Source organism: Ceratotherium simum, chromosome 2 (genome assembly GCF_057802395.1).
Source record: "Ceratotherium simum simum isolate JZ-2026a chromosome 2, ASM5780239v1, whole genome shotgun sequence".
NCBI lineage: Eukaryota > Metazoa > Chordata > Mammalia > Perissodactyla > Rhinocerotidae > Ceratotherium > Ceratotherium simum.
This window is the reverse complement of record NC_141901.1, coordinates 78,012,606-78,026,297: the sequence shown is the minus strand read 5'-3', so window position 1 is coordinate 78,026,297 and position 13,692 is coordinate 78,012,606. Positions and strand designations below refer to the sequence as shown.

At 36.0% G+C, this 13,692-nt stretch overlaps 1 protein-coding gene across 3 annotated transcripts in view; it reads right to left on the bottom strand.

The window, feature by feature from the left end:
• Positions 1-13,692, bottom strand: part of ZNHIT6 (zinc finger HIT-type containing 6) — a 62,390-nt gene that overhangs the window by 23,359 nt on the left and 25,339 nt on the right. For all 3 annotated transcript variants that reach the window (XM_004431566.3, XM_087448213.1, XM_087448204.1), the window contains one exon: positions 1,180-1,248. In XM_004431566.3, coding sequence (XP_004431623.2) covers positions 1,180-1,248 — 69 coding nt within the window. The remainder of the gene's footprint in view (positions 1-1,179; positions 1,249-13,692) is intronic.

Below are 13,692 nucleotides of genomic sequence, written 5' to 3'. Positions count from 1 at the left end.
ATTAATACACACCTGTGCTCAAAGATGAAAAGAAAGATGTCAGGATGAAATATATTTGAACATGGCAGAAATCAAAAATCTGAGAGAAGGTTTCAGTTGAAGCTAATTTTAGTGCGTGTTCAAGTTTATTCATTCTAAATCATAACACCAGGTTACAAAATGGATAGTACTTTCCCTAGAAACAAAGTATTTTAGGTTTTCCAACTTTCCAGTATGTATGCACATTGTTTTAAACTATAAAGCTCTAGAAACAAAATTAAGACACTGTTTTGAACTAGTAACTTTCCTCAATCATTTATACATATTCATATATACTACTGTGCTATATACCCCTACCTATAAAATCTACGTCCTTTCCCTGTCTTTAATCCGGTATGCAACGTCAAATAATAAAGTTCACTAAAATCCATATGACAATTACAAAGAGAGTACGTTTATGCAAAATGTGGATATATGCTGAATACATTACTTAAAAAGCAACTTTAAAATTTTCCTAATCCAAGGAATCAAATGGTACACAACCATTAAAATTTTTAAATGATACCTGAAAATGTTCATAATATGAAAAAAGTAGGATAAAAAACTGTTTATGTAAATTAACAACAATTATGAGTATACATATATACACGTCTAAATTAAGATATCTTCTGAGGGACACACTGTAACATCAATAGTAGTAATCTTTGCATAGTAGAATAATTGGGTCATTTTTCATTTCCTATACAACCACCCAGCTTAAGAAATAGAAAGTTTTCAGCCCTCTTGATTCTCCCTGCATCTCTCTCCCTAACGCCTGCTCCCCCTGCTGAAGTAAACACCAGGATTTCTGTGCTAATCTTTTCCCTCGGAGTTGTACCACTTCTGTAGGTATTCCTAAAAAGTACTGTTTCGTTTTCTGGGTTTTTTTTTTTTCATATTTACAAAGAGAATCATATTCTGTGCCTTGTTCTCACTCCACATTATTTCTGAGATTCACCCACATTGATGTGTGTAGCTGTATAATGCATTCATTCTCAATGGTGTTTGGCATTTCATTGTGTATATATATACCACAACTTAGTTTTCCATTCTACTACTGACATACATTTACTGATATCACATTTAAATTAACAGTTTATTTTAAATACAGAGACATAACAAAAACAAGTAAGTTCTTAATAGACAGTGATGATACTATACCTTTTTTCTACGTACACAGCTTGACTCTGAGGAAACTGGAGCTTTACGTGCCAACAAAACTGTTGTTTTCTGAGAGAAAATAATCATGTGAGGCTCAAGGTAGACAATAAAAGTTTGAACACAAATCAAAATTCCTGAATTTTCGTTTTCAGATAATAATTCTAAAATATTCTTAGAATTTAACGTATCTTTTCTACTGAGAGGTATTTTCTCTTTTCTAAGATTTTAGAGGCTATGTTTTTTAAACAATATACTTGCAAGAGTTTTTAAGAAAAAAAAAATTAAGTGAAGAAATTCTGAATTCCAAGGACCTTACATTCCTGAATTAGAAGGCAATTTCTCATAGTTCAGGGGCTTTTGAGATTAATGTGCTACTACTTGAAGTTTACAAATAAATTTCCTCCTGACTAAAAACAAGGAGCTGATGTCTTTGCCTGACTAGTCTGGAAATTAGATGAATGAAGTTGTCCAGTTGAGACCAGCTGGCTGCAGATACACTTCTGAGCCATGAGTACGTGCATTCAGTAGCAAAACAATAGACAACAAGTTGGTTGCTAAGCAGAATGCACTCTGAGCTACCGTCCCTTTGCTTCTAGGTCTAAACTTTCGTTTGATACAGGAGCAACAGTAATAATTCACTAAACGTCTGATTTTAGAAAAATGACCACATGTTCTACTTAATATATCTAAATTTGGTGACACTAGAGATCATTCCTTTTTTAAAAAATTTAATGCTCAAAATATTGACTCCATTACAGAAATTTAAACATCTTCACTACATGATGGCTTTACACATTTTCCTTACTTAGAAGAAATTTCTAACAACCCACTGGCAAGTTAATGGCCAGCAGCACGTCCAAGCAACAGCCAGCATCTCCTATAAATCTATCCCTTAGCAGTGTAGCCCCAAAATCTAAAATAATTTTCTTTTAATACATTCTAGTAGACCATCTCCTACCAAACATTTATGAGATTTAGTCATATTCTTGTCAGAAGACCATGAACATAAAATCAAGTAAAAATCCTTCTATTAGGGTAAGTTATCACAGATCTGCTTATGGAATTTTTCTTTAATAACAAGATAGTTTTTGGTACTAGCTAGAAAAAATATGTTTGATTATGCTTATGTTGATAGTGCCACTTATCCTATAAGAAACAATCATGTTACGTTTAATTTTTTTTATATAGAAAAAGTTGTAAAGCGCCCTTTATTAATTTAAAGGCCAGATGTCTAAAATCTCAGAGGAAAAAACTACTAAAAAAAAATCTGAATGCAAATATAACAGTTACTGGTTTTAAATAAACTATTCTTCCAAAATGAAACACCTTGCAATGTTCGTTATTTGTGACACAGGCATAACATGATATCACCATCAAGAGGCTGAAATATACCACATTTCTCTCTTAATAAGAAATAAACTGATTTCTAAACCTTAATGCATAATATGGCTTCTTTCTAAATACATTTGTTTTTCCATGTTAAGTTACAGGAGAAAAAAGATTATGAACTTGTCATCTTGTGGAATTGTAAATCATACCCAATCACCCCAATCATTGCCTGAGTAATTTTCAAGAACCATTCACCTTTCTTAGCATTCAGTAAACCCTAAATGCCTGCAGAAAATAGTTAACATTCCAAAAACAAAGAGAGAAAAGCCCTTGGAAATCATTTTATTTGCTGTAGTTAACTAGTTGTGGTTATAAGGAAGTCATTCATTACTGTTTTATTATAAATACATCTCTAAACTGTGACTATTATAAAAATCTTTCTATACTTGGCCTCAGTTCAAACATGAACAAATTTGAAAAAAAAAGTACATTTACTTTTAAAAACTGTGACCTTGCAATATTTGAAAAACAAACAAAAAAAAGAGAATAACATAAAGAACACTCAATGTACCCAAACTCAGATTTAACCAACTTACATACTGCCATATTTATTTGAGATATTTTTTTTCTTCTAAGAAATAAAAGGTTATTGATATGGTTAATGATCCTTTGTTTTTTGTTTTTTTTTTGGGGAGGAAGATCAGCCCTGAGCTAACATCCGATGCCAATCCTCCGCTTTTTGCTGAGGAACACTGGCCCTGAGCGAACATCCGTGCTGATCTTCCTCCACTTTATGTAGGACGCCGCCACAGCATGGCCTGACAAGCGGCGCACCAGTGCGCGCCCGGGATCCGAACCGGGGCCGCCAGCAGCCGAGCACGCGTGCTTAACCGCTACGCCACGGGGCCAGCCCCGGGTGATGATCGTTTGTACTGTTCCTTGATTCAATTCCCTTCCTATCATCAGAGGTAAGTAGTATCCTGAGGTTGGGTGGGTATTCTTGCCATCCCTGGTTTTATATTTTTAATATATATACACACATATCTATAAACAATATAGTATCTTGTGTGATATTAACATTTATTTCAATGTTATCATACTCTAAATACCCTATGCCTTGCATTTTCATTACATCATGCTTTAGAAATTTATTTGATGATACATATAGATTAGTTCATTAATTTTAACTGTTGTACAGTATTCCACTGTGTGAAGAATGTCAAAATCTATTTATCCATTCTCTACTGATAGACATTACGACTCCTTCCAATTCTTTACCATTTGTTCTTCCATATTAAACCACAGTAAAGAAAAAATAAAAGAATGTTCCCAGGGATGGGGCTATCATTTACCTCTACTGGTACATGTAACTAAAAGTTAACTTCACTGAAAAACTGGCCGTACTTTTTAACTGTATGGTAGTATAAGAGGCATTTGAGAACAGTAATTCAGAGTAAAAGATTTGAGTGAAAGAGTGGACAAAGAGAAGAGTATTATATAAAGAATTCCTGAAATGGGTGAGATAATTATCTCTAAAGTGGTTTCCAATTCTGTAGTGTTCCTAAATTGATGTAGTACTGACATGGGCAATCAAATCTCTTCCAAAGTCTCAATTAAGTTTGTTTCCCATTTTTCATAATTATATATAGTGATACATGTCTCACTTAACAAAATACACATACATCAAAATGCCAACATTACTTGTGAGGAGGACTGTGAGTAATTTTATATCTTTTTTGTTTATTAGTTTTTTAAAAGAACATACTTCGTAAAGAAAAAAGTTAATAATGCTTCAGTGAGTATATTTATGCATATATGTAATTGTTTCTCTACTTTGGATTATTTTCTAAAGATAGATTCCAAGAAGTAGAATCATTAGGATAGGGCAGGGTTTCTCAACCTCAGCAGTGCTGACATTCTGGACCAGATAATTCTTTGTTATTGGAGGGGGAGGGGGACGACGACACTGTTGTGTGCGTTGCCAGGATGTTTAGCAACATCTCAAGTCTCTACCCATTAGATGCCACTAGCAACACTCACCCCGCTAGCTGTGACAAAAAAGATGCTCCCAGATATTGCGAATGTCCTCTGAGTGGCCAAATCACCACTGTTTGAGAACCACCGGGATAGAGGTTTAAACATTTACTATTACTCCTAATGCATTAGGACTACTGTTTCCTAAATTCAACAAAATGCCTTCAACTATAATAATGTCATTGTGTCCTTGCCATATTTATCAACATTCTCAAGAATGGAAATATTGTATCGTAGGTAACTTAGACACCCCAAGGCACTATGTTTAGAGTTTGATAATAGACTGGTGAAGTAATGGTGGCAATTATTAAACCTAATGTTCCCTTCTAGAGGACCTGACAAAGTAACAGAAACACTGACCTCTTCTGAGTCCCATGAAACTGAAGTAACTATTCATGCATAGCAAAGCCTTTTCTCCTCCTCCCCCAAATACACACACACACACACACACACACACACACACACACACACAACACACACAGATCATGCATTCTCAATGGAGGCAGCATCACCCCAAGGGGGGAGAAAATTGGTTCTTGGGAGGGTAAAAAAACACCTTAAATATGACAATGGTTTGTGGCCCACCAAAGGGCCACTAGATATACAGTATATCTGTGGTATCAAAATATCATGGGGGGCAATTAGAGAGAAAATGTCTAAAAAGGCTCCTTGGGAGGTGATAATGAAAAAAAGGTTGAGAAACACTTTGTGCACCTATTAAATAAGGAAAATAAATATTATTTTATATTTGGTTTTAGGGAGTTAATACAGGGCCCTTATTTAACAACTCTTGCCTACTAGAAACCGTTAGGGATCATTTTCTCCCACAGTTTCAAGAAAGTAGTACGCAGATAAAGACACAAATTTGGGGAGGAGGGAAGTTCTATAACCATATAATACTCAATTATTCTCGACTTCATAGCTTAAAATTGCTAATTTTCATCTCTGGAGTGCTGCCACAATTCCAAGGAAGAAGATCCAAATCAAAATCATCAGATCCTTTTAAATGGCACTGCTCTCTTGATACGGTAAGATGTGCAAGCTCATTTATAGCCAAAGAAATAAAATTTTCATTTACCAGATTTATAAAGATGTTAAATTTAGAGATGCTTGGGAAGTGTGGTAAAATGGACATTCTCCATTATTAATAGGAGTATAAACTGGTGCAAGCTTCTGGCAGTTCAATTTCATAAAAGCTATAAATAAAAATTCATAATAAAATCTAAATGTATATCATCAAAAAATTTGATTAAATAAATCATGGTAACTCTACATAACGAATGAAAAGATGAGGCAGAACTATACGCACTTAGGCAGAAAAATGTACATGCTGAATGATGGCATTTACATTCATACGTGTATTCAGAAGTACGAAGAATATGTTCCAAACTTTTAACTACGGTTATTTCTTGACATTATAAAAGGACTTAATTCTTACTTTACGTTTCTGTATTAAATAAATCTTTGACATAAGATTTGCTATTTTTTACAATCATCAAAGTCAAAAATGTTTTCATGGGGAAGTGCAGGATGGTAGTCATAGAAAGGACAGCAATAATTTTAACATTCTTTTTAAACTTAAAAATATTCCCCTATTGGAAGAGTTAAGATATTTCCTTTTTATCTCAGAAATTATTACTCAACTAGAACTAGGGTTACTTATCTAATCATTCTGGCAGCTTCAAAGCTAGCTTTCTCAAGAAATATGCTACAACTAAGAGTTACATATGGAGTCTGAATTCTAAGCACTAAGATTTCTAATACAAAGTTTAAATGAGCTTGAATACTTTTGTTCTTAAAAAAAATCACCAATTATTATTCTACTCCATCACTGATTACCCAGCATTTACTCAAAGAACACTTCTGAGGGCTAGCTAGGCATTAGGGACACAAAGACACTGAGGGGATGAGCCCAAGCAGACTTCTTTTTAGGCCAGTGAGTCAATCACCAACCCTGGGCACTGCATTTTTCCTTCTCTATCACTGTGAGAGTATAGAGTTTTCACATGAAAGCACTCTGTTCTTTATTGACACTGTACACAGGAAGAATACTCACTATACTGTAATGCCCAGAAGTATGACAGGGCAGAGGTTAAGTGGACTCTGTTTGAATCCTTCTCTTAATTTATTACTTTACGTGGTCTTGAGCAAGAGACACATCTCTGTGCCACATTTCTCACAGTAAAATGGGGATAACAATAGTATTTATATCATAGTATTAAACGAGTAAATATATGTCAAGAGCTCAGAACAGAGCAATCAAAAATGTTAGTTACTGTTATTATTACCACTGTTATAATTCTGCATTCAATTCAACATCCTGAATTATGAAGCTTAGAACAGAAATACTGACATGGCCTTTAACCGAGAATATCTCGCCATGAGTTCATAACCAAACTCTACTTACACTGAATTTAGTGTTTAGTGGCTACAGATGAAACTGGACACATGGATTAATAACAGATTGTAAAAGGCCCTGAATGTTTTGCTAAACAGCATGGATTTTATTACGTGGTTAATGCACCAGTGACAAAGGTTTTTAAAGAAGGGTGAAATGAAGGGCTTAGAAAGAGATCCATTATCCTACTACTTAACTCTCCGAGTGTTTCTATAGTATACTTAAGACATTAACTTTCCTGTCCTTGTTTGTAGTTATTAAAGGAAGTATTTCCCACTACTTTGAGAAGCACACGGACATACCATGTCAGTTCAAATATGCCTGAAATTTTTACTTCTGATTTTTAAATACAGATGACTCCACGAGGTAAGCTAAAGCTAGACTTTCTACATGTTTGATCTTCAGAACATTATACCACTAATTAAATTAGAAAAGTCTATGAAAACTACCAGTAGATCCTTTTACCAGAGAACACTAGAAAGTAGCAATAATAATAATAGTTTATTAAGTGCTTTTTATGTCAGACATTGTTGTAAATGTTTTACATGTATTAATTCATTTAATTCTTCTAACTGTGAGATAAATGCCGTTATTTCACTTTATAGATGAAAACACTAAGGTAGAAGAAAGTCATTCCTCCAAGGTCATTATTCACTGGAAAGTGGCAGGCAGTACAATAACTCTAGAGTCTACGCTCTAATCTACTATACTATTATGAACTTTCCAGAATTGAAAGTTCAATAACAAACCAGTATTTTTCTCTACTGCTAATTCAAATGTACCTCAATTATATTTTCTTTTAAATATTTGCCTTATTTTAAAACTATTTTTAAGCGTTATAGTGGACATTTTCATTGTCTATTTGATTGGCAATCCCTTATCACCATCCATCCTCCTTCCTAATCCATAACCATACTTGGATTAAAGGACTCCATCACTACCTCCAGGGGTATGCACCTACTGGTTGGCTTAAGAAAATCACTATCTTATATTTTCCTGGGCACAATGGCTCAGCATTGGGCAGATGACCTAGGTGATCCAATCATGGTGAATTTCAGGTTTCCCATTCCGTAATGCTGGGAGAGAAGCACTCCTGAATATTTACTGTAACCCAAACTGTTACCAGGGGCATCCTATGACCATTAGGATTCAGCTGACACCATTGAAGAAACCATGAAGAATCAGCAATTAAGTGGGTCCTGGAATATATAATTGAATCATCGTATCTACTAACCCTGAAGTCCATCCTACCGCTGGACATTCAGTTATGAGAGTTAATAATACACCCTTTTTATATCTCGAACTGGTTTAAACTGGGTATTTTATTTCATGCAACATAAAGCATCCTAACTGACACAAGGGATTAAAGTTTTCTTCTTTCTGGGTTTCATCTTTCTTTTCTAACCAAGAGAAAAGGAAGACAGACTATCTGTAAATTGTCAACTGTTATGAAATTTGGAAGCAGCAAATAATACTTGATAAAATTTCAGGAAAAAAGCATTTCTGTTCCCCTGCTGGTTATAAAATCTTATTTTATTTACTATTATTTTTTTTAGTGAGGAAGACTGTCCCTGAGCTAATATCTGTGCCAATCTTCCTCTTTTTGCTTGAAGAAGATTGTCCCTGAGCTAACATCTGTGCCAATCTTCCTCTATTTTGTTATGTGGGACGCTGCCACAGCATGGCTTGATGAGCAGTGCGTAGGTCCGTGCCCAGGATCCAAACCCGCCAACCCTGGGCCACTGAAGCAGAGTGCACATACTTAACCACTATGCTACCAGGCCGATCTCATAAAATCTTATTTTAATTTAAAGCAGAAAAAAAAATCTACCAAATTTTGAAACCCTTCAAGGAAATAACAAATGTATAAAATATCTATATAATCCTTCCTCACAGGCATTTTACCTTTTTTTTTTTTTGTGAGGAAGATCAGCCCTGAGCTAACATCCATGCCAATCCTCCTCTCTCTGCTGAGGAAGACTGGCCCTGAGCTAACATCTATTGCCAATCCTCCTCCTTTTTTTTTTCCTTTTTTCTCCCCAAAGCCCCAGTAGATAGTTGTATGTCATAGTTGCACATCCTTCTAGTTGCCATATGTGGGACGTTGCCTCACCATGGCTGGACAAGTGGTGTGTCGGTGCGCACCAGGGATCCGAACCTGGGCCGCCAGTAGCAGAGCGCGCACACTTAACCGCTAAGCCACGGGGCCAGCTCCCATTTTATCTTTTAAAATGCATTTCAAGATCAAAATTTAAAGTCTCAAAAATAAATGTAACTATTCCTCATAAAAATAATCCATCAATTTTATTAGGCTTGATACCATAAGTATTTTTGGAAGAGTGAATACAAAGGATCTGTGGAATTACTTAGCACGGATTGAAATTACTAGAATTGGGGGAATGAAAACCATAATTTTATATGTCTCACATCATTATGAAAATACTTTGAAAAGTTGTAGTTATATATTATATTTTGTTCTTTTATAAATTAGTTTCACCACTACATGATAATCATAGGAAACAGGTTAAGTATGTAGTATGGTTTTAGTAGACAGTATATTAAGAAAATGGATGTAGAAGGTGAAGATTCAAATGAAAAAGTACATTTTAATTCAAATAATTGATAAATACTTGAGCACTTAATAAAGCAGTTCTCAAGTGGGAATGGCACCAACCTAGAGTAGGGAAGCATTCGGAAATGGCTGGGCAGTTTCAATTGTTCCAAGACTGGAGAGAACTTGAGGCATTTAGTGGGCAGGGACCAGAAATGCTAACCTTCCTGTAACGCATAGAAAAGTCCCACACAACAAAAAATTGTCCTGTTCAAAATGCCAATAAAGCCCCTACTAAGAAACAATAGAATGCAGGAAGGAGAGCAGATATAACCATACCAAAAAACTGAATACCAGCACTAAAAGCCGGCATCTATTTCATATTAACTGTGGAGAAAACATGTACTAGAGGAACTCCGGCAAAGGAGAAATAATGGAGAATATGAGCTACCATGTGTACTTTCACAGATGGTGAGGAAATACGGAAGGGAAGACATTCTAGGATTAAGAACGGTGACCAGCCTGGGTACATTTAGTTGAATACATTAGGAAATCAGGTAGGGACAGAATATTAATATCCATATTTAGTATGGAGCCCTCATAGGAACAGGAAAATTTTCTGCTCAAAGTATGACTCCCTGGCATGGTACATAAGGTCCTGCAAGGCCCAGCCCCAATGGGGCTCTCTCCAGCCTCATCTCCTACCACTTACCAACTCCCGCCCTAGTTTCTAGACACATCAAACCACTTACATTGTCTTAAATTTGCTACCCTATCCTTTCGCATCTGATATTCTCACTACAAGATCACTCTTCCCTTCTGTCTGGATAAAAACCTAGACTTAAAAACTCTTCCTTGTCCTTCAAATATTTGCTCAAATTCTATCTTCTCTGGGAGGTCTTTCCAGTCTCCAGCTCTCAATGAATAACACTTCCCCAAGGCTGGGGCAGTGAGCCCTCCTTTGTGTTCCCACAGCACTTCATGTGTACCCCACCCCATCAGTGCATTAACTACACTCCGTTGTAAGAGTCTGCTGACTTGTCTTCCCACTGACTGAACTACTTGTGAACAAGGAACAGTGACTTACTGGCACATAGGTCACTGGTTTTCAGGTTGAGGTAAACATCAGAATCATCTGATGCTTTTTTCATTTTTTACTTAAAGACAATTTTTTTTAGAGCACTTTTAGATTCACAGCAAAATCAAGAGGAAGGTACATAGATTTCTCATATACCCTTTGCCACACATGCACAACTTCATCTGGTGCTTTTTAAAAATAAAGACGCCTAAGCTCTACTCCAGGCCCAATGAATTAGCAATTCTGTTGGTCAGGCCCAGGTATCTGTATTTTAAAATATTCTCAGTTAATTCTGATGTGCACTCTAGATTGAAAACCACATACACAAAACTGGCACTATCATTGTCCCCATCTTACAAATAAGGCAACAGGTACAAAGAGGTAAGTAATTTGTCAAGAAAACTCCCTTACACATAAAGATTAAATTAAACTGTGTCATGTTTAACACAAGATAAACATTCAAGAATTAACTATATTATCATCCTTCTTTTAAAAAGCAAATACACTGAGGAAGACTTAGATTATTTTGCTTAGTGAGAAATACTTGAAACATTATATTTCTAACTACCAAAAGGGTAGCAATTTTAAATAGGGGAGATAAGGAAAGAGAGTTAATTTTAGGCCATGGAATGGGGTACAACACTTGAGAGCCTCAGAAAGTCCAAGGCCAGGAGATGAGATGACAAATTTCACCTACTGATAATTCTGTCCATGGCCAGTGAAGGTATCTCTGAGCTAACGACTCCTGTGGGCACAGAAACATTAAAGGATTCTGAGCAGGTGACCATCATACTAAAAACATGTTTTAGAAAGATGTTTCTGGCAGCAGCGTATAAGAGTGACTGAGGTGAGGAGACAGTGAAGGCAGGGAAAGCACTCAGAAGTTCCCCAATAGTCCAGGGTGAGAAAAGACAGGCCTGCATGGGAGAACACAGCTGGGAAATGTTGCACTGAAGGAAACAGAAAGGGACCCATTCCAGAGGCATATCATGAAGAATCAGACTTGGTGACTGGGGAAGGACTTTCCTTACTGAACCAGTTTGGGGACCCCAAGATGATCAAGAGTGTTTGGCTTTCCATTTCCATGAATGCTGGCTAACTGCTGCTGTGGAAAGGTACACCCTCCATGACGCTATGTCACAAGAACTTCCTTACCACTGTCTACATGGCCCCAGTAAGGAAATGCCTGACCAGGGAACTAGTAGGCTTCTATTCTTTCAGACTGGTTTCCTAAGTCCCTGCTGTTGCTCTGAAATTCTTCCATCAAACTATATCAAAGCTATTACGACAGAGAAACTCTAGAGCTAAACATTTTCAATTAGTTAACAAGTTTGTATTGCGCACCTATTACATAATCCCCCAACAACCAGCGAAAAATCCACTTGTCCCCTCATGACCATAACTGCTAAACCCAGCATTTCATCTTCCTTTGCTTTTTTCTAAAGTCAGTTTGCAACAAAGAAAGTACAAAGCTTTACTATGTATTAAGATACCATGCAAAAAAACCCCTGTGCTTTAAGAAGTGTATCACCACATAATTGTTTAAGGAAAAAAGTGCTACTGACATTAATACAGAGGTGGATGGGTATATGATTGCAGTATAATTAGAATGCTGTAATTTTATCCAAAGAACAAAAATTAATTTTTTGAACCTGTAAAAGCTTATTTCTTTACAAGAGAGACATCTAGTGGCTAGCTTCTAAAACACGACTGAAGCTCAAATATTAATTCACTGTTGTTTAATAACAGGCACACTTCTACCATCTTAATACTGTAAGGCTAAGAGAGACCCACAGAGAGAGAGCTAAAGAACCCGGGGCAAAAAGGAGGTTAAAAACTCAGTTCTAAGCTGACAGTGGTAACGGAATGGTAAGGGTCCAAGCCTAGAGTTAGGCTAAAGATATTACTGGGGAGGGGTCTCTCAGTTCCACTCTTTTTTCCAATTGACAAGTTCAAGTGCATTCTCCACCTCATTGCCGAATCCTCAGACCCAAATAGCCAGGAAAATAAAATGAGGGACTTATGTGACCAAATGAGACATGTTAGCCAAGCACAACCAATACAGTCTCCCAGTTTGATATCCATGGCTTCCTGTAGCAAAACACTAAAACACAACTGAAAAAGAGCAGCAGCCACAGATAAAAACATGGGATTTATGATAGTATCAGAATACTTTTCAAAGATTATATTTACCACTCAAAATGTATATGGTCCTATCCACAACTACCAATGTCTTTTTAAATTATTATTTTAAAAAATTCATTTACTTATTCTTAAAATAAGCATTACATGCACATGGTCTAAAATTCAAAAAGGTACAAAAGGGCACATAATTCTCATCTCTGTCCCCCTCCACCCAATTTCCCTCTCTTAAGATAAACACTCATCAGTTTATAATATAAGCATATATGTATATAAACTTTATTTTTCACACAACGGTAGCATACAATAAACATGGTTCTACATCTATCTTTATTCACTTAATACTTCTGGCAATCATTGCATATTAGTACATTTAGGACGGCTTCATTCTTTATCCATTGTAAAGGCATACAATAATTTATTTAAGCAGTCCACTATTGAACATTTCAAATCATACTACTCTTTTGCTATTATAATGTTGCACTGAATGTCCTTGTACACATTTCATTTTCCACATGTATGGTTATATATCTATCAGATAAATTCCTAGGAGTAGAATTTCTAGGTGAACAAGCAATTATCATGCCTTCCTGATTAATCTCTTTTCCACTACTGATCTTACCTTTGTACTGGACTGAGTGCTTATTTTAAACAATTACGGCAACATGGTAGAGAAGATAATCTGAAAACCCTCTCAATAGCATACATTAAGAAATCCTGGAGAAATACAACAGAAATACTGAGGTTATCAGCAAGTAAGAAAAATCTTCAGGGGCCAAAAGGAAGCAGCAACGTTTAAAAACCACAGTTACACCTGCTCTGGAGGCCTTTGTCAATTATGGTAACCACGAGGCTCGTGTTTCAATAGCCACTGGGTGACATGAGATAAGATCTTGGGTCCTCATAAGCTGGAGACCTCAAAAAAGAACACTGCATAAAACAGTGAAAGGATGAACCAGAAAAATGCTGCCCAATAGCAAA